Raw genomic sequence first — 21942 nt, forward strand, 5'->3', positions numbered from 1 at the left:
TTAACAGTTAAGAATGTTTCTCCTATTAAGCTACAATTTTGGAGCTACTATTTTGTTCTATAACACTGTACACATTGTGATCACCTGTATTACAGGCCTGCATATCAAACCAACAAAGACTGAACAGAAACTCTCACCTTTTTAATCAGCTCTGATTTTGAAAATAACAACATTATCATCTGCTACATCTCAGTCTTTTCCACTTCACCTTCCATTTCTCCAAAGAGCCTGTCACTTCCTCTTCTCCTGAAGGGGACGACGCTGGTTAGTGGATGTCAGAGCGTCTCTCAGTCCCTTAGGTGTTTATCTTTTCATTTCTCCTTCAACATCAACACCCATCCTCCTACCTACTTGTCTTTTGTCCTGTATTTGTGCAATTTATGTAGCTCGCTTTGAAACAAACCACTTTTGACATGTAATTTGTTAATAATCCTGTCTAGTAGCCCTTTTTGTCCTTCAATATCTATGTAGAAAGCACTTGATTTGTGAAGACTGCATATTATTCTTTTGTTTTCCAGACCCTTGAGCATCGTTAAATTACATTTGTCTTTCACAGGTGGATGTAATGAATCATTGTTGTACTCCAAAAAAGAGAAAAGCTCCTAGACAATATAGAAAAATACCTGTGTGTTCAACATATTTCAAAGGAGTGTGTAAAGGGGGCAGTCAAAGTTTTATATATTTGCATATTCCAGTAGACTCATAATGAGACTGCAGGCTAAATCCTTGTTAACCCATTAACATAAAAAAATATATTAAATTGGACACATACGCTCTCTGGGCTAAGTGCAATTCTGAAGAAATATCAAATTTATCAATGTCAATTTGCATAAACAGGGTAAATATTAATGATCAGCCAGTTTAACCTCTAAAATCCCAGGCTTATTACATACTAAGGCTTATTATTTAGTAACAGCAGGGACTTCAATACAAACTGATTGAGCTATTCCTAGGTTATAGAAGTGTGTAATAAAACGTTTGAGTAGTTAGGTTCTCTACTCATAATGAGTTTTACAGCCATCTCTGATTAGATCTGTTAAAAAGGCCATAAAGACCATAAAAAAGCATGAACTTGTTGAGAAACTGAACAGTTAGTAGAGAAACCTTAGATTTGGAGTCTTTTTGTGAGTGTTTTAGCATACAGTGTATCTGCTTGGTCTGGCAATCCTGAAGCTGAGAATAAGAAGAATTAGTCTAGGGTTATGACAGGCTGGGAAAATCACATGTATACACAAAGACAACTATCAGAGATATATTTGTGTTTTAGTAGGAAGAAAGTCCAGTAAATCGTGTTTAATATTATTCATCTTCTATTTGTTGAATTGAACCTTTTTGGAAAACTAGGCTATGTGTGGCACCTCAAGCCTTCAGACCTCAGGAATTCTTTTATTCCATGTGTGACTTACTCTGATGAATACTTACCTGATGTGTACCTGAATATTTATCTGATGACATCTAATTGTAGTCATTTTGAATGTAATTTTCTCTGATGACTGGTGTATCTGAAGCTTGTGCAGTAGTACGCCAGTTTAAAACTCCCAGTCAGATTGTGTTTAGTTGAATTTCTAAGTGAAAAAAGTTAGCAAATCCTCTACAGAGAACACAATTAAATATACATTTTTTTCTGCTAATTTTGTTGCACAATTTCTACATATTTGCTCAGTTAAAAAAAAAAGCAGTAAGAAAAAAAAAACAAAAAACTAAATAACAATATTAAATCTGTCATAATTTTGCACCATATTTTAGTATGTTTATGTATTTTAATTCAAATCACCACAACATGTAATTTTTGCGTATGACTGCATCTGTTCTTGTATGTATGTATGTGTTTTAATTTTATTATTCTATTCTATTCTATTCTATTCTGTTCTATTTTATTCTATTCCATTCAAGGTTAATCTATTCTATTCAAAATTTTGCTGGGCTCATATTAACAGAAAGGAAATGAAAGGAGCAGACTGTTGTAATTATGTAGTATTAAACAAAGTTGTGGCCTTCAATATACCAAACAACTCAAACCACAAACAACACTGAAATGTTTTTATAAATCATTTTTATTTGTGTATGATTCCTCCAAAAATGCTAAGTTGAACTTAGTTTTGTTAATATGACACATTTTACAGTGATTTGATTTAACAGATTGTGTACTATGTGACATGCAATAAAAGAAATATTCCATCTGAGCTCAAACTATACATTCTCCAAACACATACCCTGCATCAGAAATGACTGAATGAGTTTTTTTTTCGTCTTTTTTTTAGGTCAACACCTTTCAACTTTATCATAGTCTCACATGACAAAAACAATCAGTACAGTATACTACAGCATTCAGCTTGAATGAAGGAAAATATGTGTTGATGGTTAATTATTATTTCAACATATTAATGTAGAAAAAAGTTGGTTGTTTGTTTGTTTGCTTGTTTGATTTTTAAATCTTATCAGGAAAGCCATTCTACAAAGCTATTTTGATGAATATGTCAACATTTGCATGAAACGTTTTGCGCAGTGGTACATTTGATGCATTAAATATAGTTTTACATGAGCAATAATTCCTAAAAAATAACTTTTAGCAATATCTGCTTTGTCTTTGCTAAACATGGCATCTCAGGTTGCCTTAAGATGTTGCTTTTTTCCAGGAGCATTAAGAAGGTAAATGGTACCAGGCTTTCTGAATAAGATCAATATACATTTTTAAGTGGTATTTACACATGCATGGAAAAACTGGTGCCTTACAACAATAATGCATTTTTAATTTGATGAAACAGCCTTGTTTGATATGATAAAGTTGAAAGGTTAGTTATATCATATGTAGTTTAAAACAGAATGATGCATTATTCTGCTAATCTCACCAGTAATACCCTTAAGTGCATGACTAAATCAACATTAAGCAGTAAACATTAACACATGTATTCTACTCACACGTCACATGTCCAGTTACATTTTAGAATTGCTTTTTCGAGAAATAACATTCCAAAGTGATTTTAGAGTCCAAGCCTTAAATACACTTCCATGTGTAAAATCACTGTTTTACTCTTTATCAGAAATGCAGTGAGAAATAAAATTATTTCCCTGATTGAATTTATAGGTCCCTGGCAACAGAAACTGATTCAAATATCCAACGTTTGAACTTCACTTCATTTCTGTACTGCCAGAAATCATTGTCAACAACATAGCTAGAGCTACTGAGAGAATTCAGTGTATTCTCTCAGAACACTGTAAAAAATGCTATGTAGACAAGTAAAGTCATCTTAAATCAAGTCAGTGTAACTAAAATGAGATGGTGAGATTGTTGTAAGAGTATTACTTTCCTAACAGGTAACTAGTGCTAGACATTGCTATATATCCCTCTATTGCACAATGTTGCCTCAGGGTAACAAACCTCTTTTCTCTTTTCTTTCTTCCTTTTTCAATAACATGATAAATAATTCATTGCCATGAACTTGTTAATAATTAGGGAGGAGTGTGAATAGATTAATAAAAAGCTTGCACTTTGTCACATTATCTCCTTATGGACATTTTTAAAACATGAAGCTTGTGGAATGTACACATTTTTACACCAGATAATCTTCCACAGAAAAGCAATTTTTAATTGATCCAAATACATGATTCACATCTGCTGGAGTTCATACTCTTATCATTTGGAGTCTTATAAATAATTTTTATATTATGAGAAATTGTTAAACTGCTTAAAAGTTGTCTAGAAGCAACAGTGTGTGACAGAGGAAATAATACAGTAAGAAGCAAGTGAAGTGTCACACATGCCGTCACTTAAGAGAGTTTTCATTTATAATGATTTTTAAATTTTGTGATTATTTTTATGTTTTTGTTTATTTAGGAAATCTAATGTATTTAGTATTGAATGTGTATGCAATATTAGTGACTTAAAGCCCAATCATCATGTAGCAGTATGTTCTACTATTGTCATCAGTGTAGTAATGACTTGAAAATCTCTTTTTATGTTTTAGCAATGATGTGCAGGAAATTGGAAAAAGAAATTGTATACATAATCAGTTTTGTTTCAAATATTTAGATTAAAAAATCATGTTTTTCATTTGAAACTCACTTTTCTTTCCATTGTTGCACAATGTTATCTTAAGGCAACATAACCCAAAAGGACTCCCACAAACATTATATATACAATCTTTAATGTTTACCATTGCAATAGAGTGATATATACAATGTTATAAGCACTACAAAATAATCCTTGGTAAAGAATAAAGTAACAATCTTGTAATGTTCTTAGAAAATCTTATGATGAAATATATTAGAAATATTCACTAGATTTAAGATGAGTTCTCATTATAAGACAACATTGTTGCAGTGTAGTTGTGTACCAACATTCACATGAAGAGATCTGAAAGTATTCGGCTGACCTGAAGAGTGTGGATGCTGAGGTTGTGTAATGTGTCTATGCTGAAAGGCATGTTGAGCAGTGCTCAAATGTCAGAAACACGGTGCCTTTGTGCGTGTACGGAGAACAGCAGTTAGAAAAAGACCAGCTATGGCCTGAAGTTAAATTGTCTCCTTAATCCGTCCCAACTGACATTTCTGTTAATCTGTAATTTATTAGCTTTTTTGGGCCACAAGCTTCAGCTCCTTTGTGCAGATGATAATAAACACTGGTGTTATGCAAATAGATGAAAACAGCTGATTCATTCAAACAAATGTTTTAGGTTTACATAGTGTGTATCGAAAAACGAATTAGAGAATTATTTATTGTAATGTGGGAGAAAATGCACAGTCAAAAAATTGAGACAAATATTTCAGCCCCTCCCTTCCTGCGCACTCAGTCTAATTCTCCTCTGCAAAATGAAGTAGTTAACGATAGTAACATCAGAACACCATGGTGCCGTGGCAATGGAATATTTCCCCCTGTGGAAATGTGCTGATAATAGCCCTTAGCACAGGAAGATCCTATGGTGTTTGCCTTGGAACATGACAAAGAGGACAGCCGACAGACACTAATGCATTTCAATGTGGGCAGATGGGCTAATGAACGATATTTGGCATTGAACAGTCAATGAAAGAGCAAACATCATTGCCACATCCAGTACTGTGAAGAGACCACCCTTCATTTATTTACGTTCCATTAAGCACAAGCTATTCTTATTTCAACTGATATTTCTAAGGGGATTATGTAAAATATAAATAATAATTAATTAATTAATATAGAAATAAAGGGACAAAAGAAAAAAGTGGACTTAAAAAAATTATTAAATAACAAAGAGAAAATGGACCTGGCAGACCAACACAACTGTCACCAGCAAATCGACAAAAGAGTCCAGACCTCAACATCACTGAGTGTGTTTGGGATTACTTGGAATGTAAGAAGCAGAAAATGCAACCGACTTCTAAGACTGAACTTTGGAGGCGTTTAAAAATATCCCTGCAGATTTCTGACTGAAGTGACTCTCGTGAAAAGAATAAAAGCTTAACTTAATGGCCATTTTGAGTGAAAATAAATGGTGAAAAAAAAGGTGGTCTCTGACTTTTGCACTGCACTGTATAGTGTTTTGAATGCATTGTAGTTTGCTACATGTAACATGTAAGGCCTGCATTTGAAGCGATGTTATGTTAAGTCTACATGTGATAAAAATAATGATGGCTAGTAGAGATATCTGAGCTGGAGTGTCTTCACTGGTGAATATTCATATTAAAGCGGCTGTTACTCCATGCAAAATAATGCAAAAGCTAGCACAAATCAACAGGTTTTAGAGGCCAAATGTTTTAATAGAGGAAGAATCATGCCCACTCAGTCCTACATAACCAATACATCAACAGTTTAAAATATCAGTCTTCAGAAATTTTGAATAAATCTTCAGAAAGTTGCTGTGAATATCGGATCCTTGAAGTCAGAAGCAAAGACAGATCAACACAGCCCTTCGGTTGATTAGTAAGTAATGTTAGCTTCACACAGAATAGGAATGCCATTCGCAAACATGATTAATATGTAAAGACGTCACAAAGGCGTTAGATCTGACAGTGTGAGGTGTATTGAAATATTCAGTGTGCTCCTGTAATTCTGTCATTTCAATCGGAATGTAAAGCCTAGAAGAGATGTACGACTCATGTTGCAGCCTGAACGACTAAAAATTTCATTTCCAAATGTGAAATCTACAAAATGTACTTTACAAATATAAAACGTGATCATCTATGACCATGAAGCTTGAAAAAAATGTAGATTTAGACGTTTTAATTCAAGAACACCTGATTTTTGTTCCAGAAGTCCACACGCCCTGCTGTTCAGAGCTATGCAATCTTAATTATAGTACTGGAATATAGGCAGTGGCCTTAACGCAGGGACCAATTCATTCATAACTACTGAAACTGACCTTTAATTGACCAAATGAGCAGCTTCTGTTGCAGGGACAATGACACGTAAACAGCACAGAACCTAGTACATAGCGTTTTGGTATTAGACTGCATGCATGTCAGACGTTAGGAGCCTCCCCAGCCAGACCGCACTGACCCCGAGACGATGAGACTTCGAGTTGTGCACATTAGAACATTATGAAACAGCCACAGCATCAACATAGTACATGAACTAACGACATGTTTTACATTACAAACGAGCACAGACGTAGACACACCTACACACAGAACTCGTAGTACATACAGAAGACGTCAACAATGGCTTTTTCGCATGTTTTCTTTATAGAAATGTTTGCATATATACCTAAGTATATACACAGGTTCACATATATAATGGAAGAGAATAAAGACACATAAGCTAGGTAGATAGGATCCACGAACCTCTACATCTTTACAGGAAACAAATGCATGACTAAAAGGTGAATTACCTATATATTATTTTCATTAATTATTGCAGTCTAAACAATATGGCTTTAACTAGTGAAAAAACTTTCAGCACTAGAAAAAAAGTTTACATCGTTTACTATCGTCCTATTAGAAATAGAAAACTCACCTGGCGTATTTGACCTAAAGCTATTTCTAATGTTTTATATTCACTTTTAATGTATTTTGATGCTTAATAAGCCAATTTAACGGTCATAAAGGAATTTATGTCAATTGTGTTGCATCAAATGTTCAAAAATTCACTTTTTTCTTCATTTTTTTACACCTACATAATTGCTAAAAATATCTACTGTCTTTGTTACCTATCGATAAAGGGTGTATATAATATCCATCATGCATTACTAAACCCACGATTTCTTGACCTGATGAGTATTATTTTTTATACTTAACAAGTAAATATAACCTCCCAAAAAGGATTTTATTTATTATCAGTTTGAACTCAAAATAAATAGTAAAGTAAAAGGTTTCAGACTTTGATACGCTTCCAGCCACATTCATCAAACTAGGCCAGCTTTTTAACCGAAGACTTTTACCATACTTCAAATTAAGTCAGCTTCTATGGTAGAAATAAACAGTAGTTGAAGGAAGAGATACTCAGACTTTGAATGGGAAAACTGAGTAACACTTTACTGAAGGTCAGTCGTCATTAGGCTGCACGACACCTACATAAGTAAGTTAGATCTTCCTTATAAGTTTTACTACTTGGGAATGATGCTTCATAATAGTGTCATAAATGGAACAAATGTCAATCACAATTAAGGCCCAATACAATGTGATCATTTACTTAACAGGACATCTTATGTCATCTTGCAGTTACTAGCATAAGCTGGTCATTTAAACTCAAATCTTGTTTCATAAACTTTATTCAGTGCTTATGCATGAGTTATGTAGTCCCTATGATGTGAGTAGCCTTCAAATAAAGTGGTACCCAGTACTATTATACAAAATGGTTATGTGTGGATAGGTCAGCTGTTGTAGATCCTTTAGTAAATAAAAAATATAAAAACAAAAAACAACTGATTAAAATTAGACCTTATAACAAAGTGCCAAATATACTATTCATAAAAATCAAGATATGATCCTGATGTTGAGGAGCTAGATTGTGAAATGCTATCTCTACTTGCAGCTTGCTGTCAGTTCTCTGGTCACAGCAAACAGCAAAACTAGTCCTGAAAACCTTATGTTCAAATCATATCAGATTTTATCGCTCTCTCTTTGGTCTGTTGGTTTCTTGATGCAAACCGAAACCCAATATCTGTTATCAACTGTTATCAACTGTCAGGAAATTTGAGCCTGGTCAATGCTTCAGAAAAAAGCGTGGGCAAAGATCTGAGATAGAAAAAAAACAGGAAAGACATTTTACACAGCAAAGCAGTGGCACCTGCAAAGGCACTTGCAAAGAGCCTTTTCTTGAAAATGGGTACATTAGAAACCTATTACGGATCTATTTGGAGGTAACAGACTAACACTGTTGAACAGCCATTACTGCAGAAAGAACTGCAGTGTGTTTGGTCATTGGTCCCATTATTTTCTTCATATATGATTATAAACTGTAGGCAAGTTTGAGGAGTTTCTCCTCCAGCAGTGATTAGCGTTGATTGTCTTTGGGGAAAGGTTACCAGCTTCGAACAAATCAACTGCTTATTTTCTGAAAATCTACCTCCCTTCAGTGCATCAATCTGGATGACCAATGCATGTGTAATAGATATATACTATATTTTTAAGCATTTTGAGAAAATTACCTTCGTAGAAACTATTTGGCGCTATAAATCATTTGTTAGGTCAAATGTGGCAGTGTTTTTAACCCAATGCAAACTCAGACACTATACTCTCCTAAAATTTTTTTGCTGGCAGGACTAATGCAAAGTACGATCATATTCTCTCATGCGCAATAACAAATTAAAAGACAATTATTTTAAAAAAGGGAAGAAGAGTATACAATAAGAGTATCACAAAGAAATGAGAACTGTCAGACTGCATACAGTTTTAGCATTCAGGTCGTCTGGAATGGCATAACAACTCAGACAATCATCTTATCTCTTGGGACTATTATGAGCAGTGCATCATCATATAATCTACGACAACAACAAACCCAAATAAGTCACTGTTTTGTAGGGGCTTTTCACCACTCTATTCAAAACAAGACAGAACTTGACCTCTTGCATCCCACAGAGAGACATTTGCAGTCCTTTTTTTTCAGAAAAAACAGAAAAGAAACCAAAACACTTCCATGAGTAGGAAGTCAATGGAAGGCAGCATGCTAAAATTGCTGTTGTAAATTGCCCTCACTGAACTTGTCAAGTGTCAGAGGTTGAGAAAAAAGACCAATCTAAACACAAACCTTATCCCAGTGCCAGACTTCGATAGTGTCAACCGTATGGAATGTATACCTTGACATTGTTCCCTTTATTATTAGGGCCTGACCACTGAATACTGACAGCCCACAATTCGCCCACAAAAAAGTATGAGGCCATGGTTGTGCATATAAGTTAACTTGAACTAATAGAAAGACCTCTAAAGTGTAAACAATTTGAACCTGAATGGCAGTGAAAAGACCAAACCTTGTAGGGGTATGAACTGTTTTCATCCGTAGAAAGAAAAGCTAAGACTTTGTCAAGGCAGTGAAGAAGCCTTCCACAGTTTGGCAAAATACCCGCAATCCCTACTCCCAAATTACAACTATTCTCTTCCCCTCCGACCCCATGAAAAAAAATGCCCACCATCCCCAGGACAAAGTCTTGTGTCCATTACTTTTTAAACATGTCCTGCAGAGGTCCAGGCAGGAATTTGAGAACGGTGTCTAAAATGCTCTCCTCGTCCTCGTCGTCATCGTCCCCGCACCCTGCAGGGATGGCCTTTTTAGGGCGGGTCAGTGAGCCCTCACAGGCTTGCTCCATAGCTGCTTTCTCCTCAGCCTCCTTCTCCTCTTTCTTCTTCAGTCCATACTACAGAACACAGGGGATTCACACCACAAGCAAAAAGAGCTATTCAAGGAGCAATGTTTGCATGTGTTCATAGAATTGCTTTGTAAAGTGAGTGTACAACATTGTAAATAACAACAAAAATATGAAATATTTCTTTGAAATATTCATGTATATCCCTTGATTTGACATCAGCAAGTACAAACTCAACTCTCATTCCATGCTAACAGGTACCACTGTTACTAATAGGTTACAGATTTTTGGGTATAGCACTACCTTTGAAAATGTGTCTGGAACTATGCAGTGTGACATACACTGTATGGCCAAAAGTATGTGGGTACACCTCCAAAAAAAATGGCCCAACTCACTGCTAACGGATGTACAAAGCTAAGCAATCTCAACAGACAAACACTGGCAGTAGAATGTGTCGTACTGAAGAGCTCAGTGACTTTAAAAGCACTGTTATCGGATGCCAACTGTGCCACAAGTCAGTTTGTGAAATGCGTGTCTTGCTAGATCTGCCCCAGACAACTGTAAATGCTATTATTGTGAAATGGAAGCAGCTTAGAGCAACAAAGCGGGGCTACCGAGTGCTAAAGCGCATTAATATCACTTATCCTCTGTTTCATCACCACTACAGAGTTCTAAACTGCCTCTGGAAGCAACATCAATATAAGAACTGAACATCGAGTGCTTCATGAAATGGGTTTTTGTGGTCAAGCAGCTGCACTCAAGCCTAAGACCACTATGCGCAATGCTACAGCATACAAAGATATTTTAGACAATTATATGCTTCCAGCTTTGTGGCAACAGTTTGTTAAAAGCCCTTTCCTATTCCAGCGTGGCTGTGCCGCTGTGCACAAAGTGAGCTCTGTAAAGACATGGTTATAGAAGCAAGGAGAGGGTCTAACTCCATATTAATGCCCCTGGTTTTGCAATGGGATATCCAACACATTCATATAGATGTGATAGTCAGGCTCTTTTGTATACTCCCAGGTTTGCTTCTTTAGTATTGCACTGGAGCTGTGAGGCTAATGTAGCAGACGAGTAATGGAAGCTAACAAGCAATGCAAAAATTCAGCTAATAAACAAAACTCTTGAATCATCACACCCTTTACTCAAAACAAGCTTGCCTTAAATAATCTCAAACAGACATTTTGCTATTTCAGATCATGCTAGTTCAGACCAAGAAGAGACTGTATGACTGTAGCAGAAGAGAGAACTCTGAGAACTTGGGCTGCAATACTGGCCGGCTTCTGCTTAAAGCTAGAAGGCCAGACCCCCCAGCTTTGATGAACACAGGTAGGATTAAGACAGTACTGAGGGACATCATGGAAAACAAAAGAGATGGAAATTTATAGGACATTAGATTAAAAGAAGGACGAGTTTCAGACATGGTCTTTTTTCCAAACTTTAGATATTTCATAACTCCATGTTTATGTGGTTTATGACACTGTATAAAATGCTGTTATCTATAAAAAAATGACAGATTTCTCCATGTCATACAGTAGCAAAAGCACATAAACAAGTCTATTTGAGATTATTTGAGGATTGGACACAGTTTAAGGCAAGTGTGTGATAATTTAGGCATTAATGTTCCCACAGTGCTAACCTGCTGGCTATTAGCTTCCATTACTTCCAGCTACACTAGTACAAATCTAAAGAAGCAAACTTTAGAAACTAAACTTGTCTGATCGACTACCTTTGGAGTAAGGAGGACACTTTGAAAATGAGATTTTGACAAACTATCTCTTTAATTATAAAATGTTTTTAAAGTTTCTCAAAAATTGCAATTAAGTGCCTAAAATGAATCTTAATCATGACCTCCAGATTGTTCTGTAATGTTAACTGATGAGCCATAGACAGTATTAATCAGCTCAAACGTGATGGCTCTGTACCATCTGAACAGAAGTATAGAGGAGGGTAAAGTCTCAAGTGATTTGTGAATATGTGGTCCTCATATATGCAATACTGTATGCAAAAGTTGGGGCACCCTAGTCAAGTTACATGTTTTGTTAATTTTCTATGTGAAAATAAGTTAACACATCCTCTACAAAGGACATAAAATGTGGCCTGTGCAAAAGTTATGGCACGTTTTACATGCTATGTTTTATATTTTTCCAATATGTTAAACTCAGCAAGTAAATATACATTGTGCAGAAAAAAATGTCATTTTTAGGTTCCTTGTAGAGACCATATATATTCATGTTCACTACAAAATATGTAATTTGACCAAGATCTTCAAACTTTTGCATTTCATGACAAATGGACCAAAACACCCAAAATGACTTACAGTAATAGCTTGTGCCATTAAGGTACACATAAAAAGTGTTTTTTTTTTTCAGATTCAGTGTTTTGTTCAGACGGCGACAATATCATAAACATTTCAGCTTGAGGGTGTGGTGCATGATCATTTTGCAGGGCTTTGTGGGTAACAGGGGAAGCTCACCTTATCTCGAATGGTCTGTCTGACCTTTTCCCTCTCAGCCTCCATGCGAGCGTGTTTGGCCTTCCTCTCCTCCTCTTGTTGCCTCAGTGCCTCTTGCCTCTCCTCTTCCTTTTTCTGGGCATCTGGATCTTTCTCCTCTTCCCCACCTAACATCTTTCCCATGTCTTTGGTGGCCCCTGTAGGAGAAAGTCAAAAGCCAGCTTATTATCAGGTGCTTTTTTTTTTTTAAGAAATTGAAAACAGCACAACAAAACAAAAAATGGCAACTGCTGTTCACATCATGTAAATGTGACAAACAGAACAACAGAAATGGCTCTAAATTACTTGCGCAAAATAAAATGTACCTCATATTAAAGTTTTGAGCATTTTTTTCTGTGTCCTAGAAAGTTACCACAGAGCCATGAGAACTGATATTCACAAAATTGGAGGAAATCTTTTTGCAAATTTGGTTGCAAATTTATGATATCAAATCTGGGAGCAGGTGTGTTTTCTTGCCTGTTCCCTTTAATAACCTTTTAACTAGTAACTTGGGGCCAAAAGCTTTGCTTAAAAAACACTTATAAAAGATCTTAACACAAATGCTACAAAGTTTCTAAGATTTTTTTTTAAATGAAGTTCTTGTAAAAACACTTTCCCATATATTCTCTTCAGAAAGTCTTTATTATTTTCTTAATTCTGTTTGTACGTAGGCTACAGGTTATTTGTCATGTAGATTATCAATATCATGTTACATTTTACACATTATTAGAAATTATACCACATTTCTGTTAGCCAGTTATTTAGTTTAACCCCTTAAATGGCCAGGGCCTACCGGCAGGCCCAAAGTTTTATTACATACTTCTACAACCTAAAAATAGCTCAGTAAAAAGGACACATTTAAGAAGATTTGCTTTTACACCTCTGTGAATCCACCCACGTCTTTTCTTATAATAACGTTGAATGGTCAAACCAACTCTTCAAAGTAATTTTGTCATCAAAAGACTGTACGGTCTTGTTTTGTTCTCCGTCTCACTCGACAGTGCCTCTAGATCTGGTCCTTGTCCTCTGTCTCTCAAACTGTACATAACTGAACACTACTGAACACTGATCAATAGTTATCACACTATCTTAGTGCAAAAAATTGGAAAATTGCACAGTAACAAGAATCTGATTGGATACTGATCCATTTGTTATTTTTTTCAATCAATCAATAAAATATTTATTAGTTTTTATCAGTACTTCTACAACACCAAACATGGATCATAAAAAAGACAAATTTACAGAGAGCCTATAAACATGGATAACCAGTGCGTAGTAACTGCACAGTAACAAAAATCTGATCGGATATTATTTACAATGAAACAGAAACATTTATTATTTTATATCATAGATAGTTTTTCATAACCTTTTTCTAAATGTAGCTGTTTTGCTGGTGCATTTTTCTGTAATCTTGGGTATTAATCAGGAGTTTACCCTCCTTTGCTGCAGTAACAGTTTCTACCCTTCTGGGAAGGCTTTACACTAGATATTGGAACATTGCTGTAAGGATTTGATTACATTCAGCCACAAGAGGATTAGTGAGGTCTGGTATCAATGTTGGGTTATTAGTTCTGGATCACGCCAACTCATCCCAGAGGTATTGGATGGAGCTTGATCACACCAAAGAATGCAATTCCACTGCTCTACAGTCCAATGCTGGGGGGCTTAGCATGAGACCTTGGCAGCTGCACAATTCTATTAAAAATACTTCCCTGTGGAGATTATACAAGAAAATAAAAATTCAACCAACTACTAAAACTGAACTGTGGTGGTGCAGATTACTTTGGCAAACTGAAGACACACTAAATCTGACATTATATTTAGTTGCTGAACCTTGATTTTCTGGTAAATGCATGTAATCTGCTTTTTATGGCTCTTCAAAATGGATAGCTAATTTAATGGCCATTTTGACTGGAAATCAAAAAGATAACTCTGTTGCACAGCACTAATCCAGTTCTTCAACCAACACCTAATTAGCAAAGGTGCACTTTGACAGTTAAGAAGTCAAGTCAAGTGCACTTTACCGTCATTGCCTTTGCCATTCGTTTTTAAATTACTGCATTATTACTGTTGTGTTCCATTATTTCTATAAGCAACTGGAGAAAGTGTTTTTTTTTAATCTGAATATTCATTATTATTATACACGGGTATATATTACATGCCACTACACATTTGAAACCCATCCTGAATGGTAATACTCTGTCTTCACCTGAGTTTAATTACATCCACATGCCTCCCAGGGCATTCAGGGGCAAAAGACTGCCAGTGGACTCTTTAATTGGCAAATGTGTACATGGGACACCTTGGGCTGACAGATTAGCACTCAGCTGAGGTCTAACTGCAGGTACCTCCACAGCCTGTAGAGGATAGGTAGTGAAGGTCGTTCAGAATCTTGGGCCTGGGCCACTCCCCCCAGCGTTCCTAATAGATAATTAACTGGCCAGCTCAGCAGTCCACTTTCTGCTAACTGGATTTGTATGCCTGAGCTTTTTTGACAGTCCACATGAACTCAAGGTCATTAATACTGCCTCTTCATTCTCAGTTGAATGGTGAGGTACAGTAATATACCAGTCTGGGGCCTCAAAGGATAGTCCCTGGACAAGATTTAATTCTGGCTCTTTTCATTTGCAAATTTCAAGTAAATCCTGTGTCACTTGTTTTAGGAGAGATTTGCAATATAAATTGTTCTTCAACAACAATATAACATCACTTCTAGTAAGCATACAGGAAATATGTAGGCCATTTCATTTATTCCAGTCATTTTTAAAGCCATACTGAGATTAGTTAACATAACAAAAGAAGAGCTTTCCTTCTCTATCAGATTCTGCATGGCTTTACATCAAAGCACTGCAGGAATAACAGACTGTGGTGATGGATGGGCGACCAAATCCCGTGACTTATCATTCAGTGGTGGTTGGAGCTAAATTCATATATCTCAAAAAAAAAAAAACTAATTCTTGTTGATATGCAAATCATCAGGGCTCCCTAAATTAACATGTTAATTAGGTTCTTAGTGTTCTTTGATAAAAGACTAATAAAATAGGTCACTTACTACCTCCACTGCAGCATCTGTACAAAAGTTAGAGACTTCAATACAGTAAGGGTTATGGTGCTTCTTTTTTTCTGTAATCTACTTCAATAGATCACCGAGATCTGGCGTTCAACCAGTTGATTTTGTGTGTAGGTTGCAGTTATACATTCATGTAGTCTATTGCCCCTTAAAGCTGGGACATAGTATCTGTAATGTAGAGTTGTATTTGACCACTTTGATTAGTAATCAAATATGTTGATAATGAGCAATGTTTACCATTGTGCTTATAACGCTGCGGAATCATATGACACATAGTCATTTTGATAGTATCAAAGACATTATAAAGGAGGAGACCGGTCACTGATTGAAATATGAATGGGAAAGTTTGGTGTCCATTTACAGGGAAAGTCTTGCACTTCAATAAAAAGAACGATTCAGCCTGCTGGTTAAACCGCAAGCAGGAAACGCCCTCCTGAATTGTAGAGATCTGGGGAAGCGGTGTAGCCACAATAATAAAAAAAAACACATTTTTTTGTGTGTGATGTCTATTGTTTTGCTACACTTATTGCATAAAGGAACCAGAGCTAGTTAACCTCCTAAAATCCCAGGCTCATTACATACTAAGCCTTATTATTCAGTAACTACAGGCACATCAATGCAAACTGGGTGAGTTATTCTTAGGTCACAGAAGTGTGTAATAAAACTTTGGGCCTGCCTGTGGGCCCTGACCATTGAAGGGGTTAACAGGGAGTCTGGCTACTTCCAATTCCTCCCATTATGCTAATAACATACTACAAAATACTGTGCCTGCAAGCAATTCCTCAAAGGATGGAGGTGAACTGAGCTAAATGGTTAAAGGCTAAAAATTAAACATATTTGGCCATTTATGCTGAAACTTTCTTACATTTTAGAAAGGAAAAGGCTGTGTTGGAATGAAAAGGAATATGAAATAAAAATCTACCAGTATCTTTCTTAATTTCTACCGCAAAAGGTTTTGGGCACTAGGATGCCAGCATTACCGCTACTGAGCATTGACTGGTTGAGTAAAGCAGCTCATGCTTACTGATGTTATAAACATACATAAAGCACTGTAAAAGCGGTGTTTGAATATTTATGTCATTTTGTGTTGCAAAAACAAGAGTAATTCATGTACAAAAATGACTGAGCACTTACAAACTACAACTTTGCACAAAGCTCCATAACAACCCATTCATTTTGGAATCACTTGGGAGCGTCCCTCTAGCGCCTGAAAAGCCTGTAAGCTATTCTGAGTGGCAGTTCTCCTCAACAGAAATGGAATTTGAATAAGCAGAGGTATTTAAGAAGACATAATAGTTTGATTAATCAATTAATCAAACAACAGTCAATAGATTAAATGATTACAGAAATAATTTTGAGCTGCAGCCCCACTCTAATATCATTCTTATTAAAAATAGTATTGATGCCTTTATTGCAATGTGCACTATTACTCACTACCACTCAAGTACCAGTCAATCAGACAATACACGTTCAGTGACGTCTTTGGTTCTGCAGTGGAGAGATCAGACTAATATAGTAGAAGTCTATGCCACCCAAAAAGACTTCATTACTATTTAGTTATGTTAACCAAAAAGTAGCTCCAGTGTAAAACTAAAGAAGCAAATCTCAGACACTAAACGTGTCCTGGCTGGCCGACTACATTTAGCACCCAAAAATCTACTAGTTTTATCTGACATCACATTTTGGTCGTGGAGTGCCACTCATTTTTAGACATAACTGTTAAACACTGTTAGCACTACTGCTTAAAGAGGCACTCCAGCCCGAACACTGCATTTAATATGCACTTTGTTATGTTCGGTAGCGCAGCATTGCATCACTCAACCCCATTGGTTTGACAGAATATACAATTTTGTATCATTTACATGATTTCTTCAGTGTTGTCTCACTACAATATCCAGCATGCATTACGCGAATATATCGCACAGTCACTGGGTATACCTAAGATGCTCAACAAATCCTAACTAATAGCCACTGATCTAAACGCTAATAAACACATCCGTGGTGCTAGCTAGTCTCAGTGACAGTGATTAGTGATGTACTAACCTCAGCTGATTGTCAAACTTTTTTTCTTTGTTAAAGGAATAATTTAGTTGAAGAACTAGCTAGTTAGCAGGAAAACAGAAATTCATGCTTTAGATACTACTGCAGCACCACTGCAAGAAACAAAAAGGGTAATGGGTAGAAAGGCGGGCATTTTTTATTTGGACAAGAGTGCCCCTTTAAGACTACTGTTTTATAGCTAATGCTAAAGCTACAGCCTCAGGGTTTTCAAGGACACTGTAAGGAATGTGTTACCTTGTCATACTTGTCTTACCTTAATATTTGCAATTTTTATAGTAACTTCATTTAACAAAAAATAAAATTAAACATTTTTACCAGATTTCTATTGATCACTAGCTGTATATCTATATATCACAGACATCAAAAAGCCTGTCTGTACATACTTGTAGCCCACCGGCCTATACAGTATTATTTTTAACCTACTCTTTGTAAGGACTGTCTCACTAAACACTTTCACACATATTTAGGGTTTTTTCCAGTCTGCTGAACAAGTAGGAGGGCAGAAGGCTGGGCTGGTGACTCCAACGGAGCTGCTGAAATGTTATATTCTCCTGAATAATTTGTAAAGGATGTGGAAGTTTGATGAGAAGAAGTGTTTTGAATAATGAATGACCTTCATGGATAAATCATGCTCCTCCACCATTAAGGTGAGCAGAAGTGCAGACACATTTGCTCAAAGAAACACATCAAACACGGTGACAAAGGCTACAGATTTTATAAGAGCCCAGTGTCCAGCGTGAGTTCTGAGGTCAGATTTTACAGTGCACTGTCCTGTCAGGGTGCAGTCGACTTGTGTATGTGGTAATGTAGTAATGCAGGCATGTATGTAATGCTAAAAAATGATTCCTATTTTCTTAATATTTAAAGAGACTGTATAACACATTTTCCTTTAAGGGTTCCAGTGATGACATTTATGTGGGAATGAAACAGCCTGTTTTTGTTACTGTATCTTAAAGATAAGTGTCCAAAAGTTTGTAGACATCTGCTTATCCAATGTTTCTAAAAATTCTAAAATAAACGGTATTAATAATGAGTTTTTACCCCTTCGCTGCAGTCACAGTCTCTGTTCTTCTAGGAAGACTTTATACTAGATGTTGGAATATTGCTGTGAGGAGTTGATTGCATTCAGCCATAAGAGCATTAGTGAGTTCAGGCACTGATGTTGATTGATTAGTTTTGGATTACAAACATCACTCTAGCTCATCCCAAAGTTATTAAATGGAGCTCCATCACTCCAGAGAATGCAGTTTCCCTGCTTTATACCCCTCTAGCTGACACTTGGCATTGGACATGGTGACCATGACGGTAGGGGTGCTCAAGCCTGGTCTTGGAGATCTACCACCCTGGAGAGGAGTCTGGCCTTAGGCTCATATGTGGGTCCTCCAGCATCCCATTCTACTCTCAGTCCTTTGCTATGGAGATAATAGAAGTTGCCTGTGTGCCATAGGATGCCTGTGTTAGTAATGAGTGCACCTTAAAGTAGCTGAATCTACTAATTAGAAGGGGTATCTGGATATTTTTGTACACAGTGTATGCAACTTATCTTTGTTCCAAAAAGCTATGAAATTTCAGTTTTCCATGCAATGGGTTCTTTAAAATTGGCTTTAAGTTTAAAAACAAAAATTGCTCATTTCTTTTTGCTGTATTTTGAATCTGAATGCAATGTGTTGTTAAATTAGTTTCTGAATGCTTTTAGCTGACTTGCCAAATAACAACCATCGCTACTGTAAAGCTTGGCAGCATTCATTTATAGTGTTTCTCTTCAGAAGTCAATAGGGCACTAGTGAGGATAGAAGAGATGATTTTCCCAAAGAAAGCATGCTGGCCTCTGCTATAGAACTGAAACTGGAATAGAAGTTTACCCATCAACACAATAGGGCTGGTGCTTTGACCTGAATCTGACTGAGAGCTGAAAAGCAATGTATTCCAACACAGTCCTGTAGAACAAATTTGCTAACTGTAGGTTTAAAACATTGCCAGATAATTTGGCAATACTTCATGCTTAGTGTGTTCTGCAGCCAGTGAATCTGTTCCATTGTAAGATGCAATACATAAAAGGTCATCATGTCGTCAGAATGGCTCTCAGGAAGCTGCCAGATCTGGCCCATTTGAGGGAATTGGAAGATGGGGAATACATTATCTTTAGTCACTCAGCTGATGAAACCAAATGGAAAAATTGATTTAAGTGACTCATTTACCTTCGACCAAAACGTGTCCTCTAAAGTCACAAAATCTATAGTACATACATAAACGTGCGTGCAGCCACAACATGTTTAAAGCACATTCAATATAACAGTCAGCATCCTCTGTGGGTACACGCCATGTCTGTTTAATATATCCTTGATTCATTTTCCTTCAATGTTTACTTTGATTTCTTGTCTTAAAGGGGAATTTGAGAGTCAGAATTGATCACAGTGGTGGTCATAGGAACCAGGGGCTGCAAGGTCTGTGACACAAATAGAGCATTTATTTTCTGTCCAAAATGATCACTGAACCTACACTTTTCTTCAGTGTTCATATATGTAATGTTGATAAAGGAAAATAGTGGTTAATCTGAAAAAAAAACTGTTCTCTTTGGGGACTATTTTACATGCCCTGCTTGCACCTCTACATACCATGCATATATTCTAAAAAAACAGACCAAAATCTTATAGTAAAATGACTGTAAAACAGTGTCTCATGCATTAGGTAATGTAGTGATAAGCATTTTATGTAATAACTTTCTGTGAGGGAGCTCTTGAGACGTCTGGTTCCCAAGATCACCACTGTGAACAATTCTCCACTCCACATGTTTCACATCAAACCACTCTGAATGACTTAATTTACATCTCGATGACTAAACTGTACAGAACATTTGACAACTGGAACACATCAGTGGAATTCCCCTTCATCTTTTTACATCCTATTTTACCAAAACAATGATAAAGATTACATGTTGAATAGCATGCAAAAAAGGACATACCTTAAAATCCACAGTGCCACAGGCTAACACAGTTGACAGGTCACAGATAAATTTTGGGCCTATATTCCACTTAAAAGCCTAAAACTAGCACATGCTATCTTTGGAATTGCATTTTCATAAACATTACAGAATGTTTTATTCAACCACTTGTATTAAATATTTAATCAATGATAGTAGAGTAACAGCAGTGACCGTTAAATAATTATATTCTTGACCCAGACTCACCTTTTTAACAAATATTTGGAAAGAAAAGAGAGCATATGACTTCAAGTATGTTCTAGGGACATTTCATCATGTGATGCAGGTCATTTGATATTGGCACAAAACATTTCATATTAAGAGGGTTTTATTTCAATCCTTTCAATGGCCAGAACCTGCCAGCAGGTCCAGGAATAACTCAATTTGCCTTGTTTTTCATGTGATTACTTGACATTGAGCCTTTAGCCAGCGAACCTAAGAGTTTAAATAGATAACTAACTTGTTGATTTTTGAATACAGTACATATCTCAAAATAAATACTTATATATTTTTATATAAGTACAAATATATAAATATATTTGTAATAAATTTGCTATGATTGTCTTCTAACAATTAGAGAAAAATTACAAAAATAATTTATATTTAAGGTCATTTTTATGTTATAAATCAAACAAAAACTTGAAAAACTTTTTTAGGTTGTCAAAGTTTTATTTTATACAAAATAGGTTATATCCACATAGATATGAAATATACCCAGTACCCAGTCTTACAGATTACAGACTTACTGGTAATGCTATGTTATCCAAAGTAATAATATATACAGGGTTGAGTGTTACCATGGTCTAAGAATCTGTCTGTTCATTTTGAAGGTCTTATCCTCTCTGCTGTATGGTAGGATCTGGAAATAGCTTGTTGCCTTTTACTTAAACAAATGAATACCTAGCAATCCGTATGGTTGTAAAGAAACAACAAAGCCGTTTTTAAGCTGAATCTCTCAAAAAGCTCATGTCACTATACATGTGATTTACAAAGGCGATATCAGTAAAGTCTTACACTTACCCCCCAGTGCTTGCTTCATTACAAAATTCATGATGACGTTTGATATCTGGCCTTCTTAAAGCTAGAGAGAATGGTGCATGTAGTCTGTCTGTAGTCCCAACTGTGTCAGTCCACTACAGTGTGTTTTATCCCGTGCTTGACGATACAGCTTTCACGTCTGTTGGGGAAAAAAAGAGAAAGAAATGATAAGAAGCTGGTGAAAGCGCATCTACATCAGGGGAGTGGACTGTAAAACCAATCATACTCTCCAACAGCAGTTATTCTCAGTAAGTTTAATAAAGGATAGTGCAAATCAGTAACACTGCTGAAATGCATGTACAAATGCATGTTCAAAAATAGACATTTTTGCTCTAAACATGATCGTCTGTTTTTCAATTTTATGATATAAATAACGTCAAGCAGGTAAATACACTCATAATAATTATTCCTGGGTCATTGTGAGAAATAGCCAGGTATATTAATACAAAAAGAAGAACTATATTATATATATAATATAGTTATACACACGTAATATATATATATATATATATATATATATATATATATATATATATATATATGAAATAAATGTGAATTATGTGATGCTTTATATGCATATATATATATA

General features: G+C 35.9%; 1 protein-coding gene across 1 annotated transcript in view; it reads right to left on the reverse strand.

The window, feature by feature from the left end:
- Positions 1-4149: 4149 nt before the first annotated feature.
- The window catches only part of cplx2 (complexin 2), a 39867-nt gene continuing 22074 nt past the window's right edge, over positions 4150-21942 (reverse strand). Inside the window, exons 2-4 of the mRNA XM_036568509.1 lie at positions 21336-21492; positions 12187-12362; positions 4150-9761 (exon numbers count right to left, since the gene is read on the reverse strand). Coding sequence (XP_036424402.1) covers positions 9564-9761; positions 12187-12362; positions 21336-21366 — 405 coding nt within the window. The 5' untranslated portion in view covers positions 21367-21492 and the 3' untranslated portion in view covers positions 4150-9563. The remainder of the gene's footprint in view (positions 9762-12186; positions 12363-21335; positions 21493-21942) is intronic.

The sequence above is a fragment of the Colossoma macropomum genome, unplaced genomic scaffold, assembly GCF_904425465.1.
Source record: "Colossoma macropomum unplaced genomic scaffold, Colossoma_macropomum, whole genome shotgun sequence".
NCBI classification, from domain to species: Eukaryota; Metazoa; Chordata; class Actinopteri; order Characiformes; family Serrasalmidae; genus Colossoma; species Colossoma macropomum.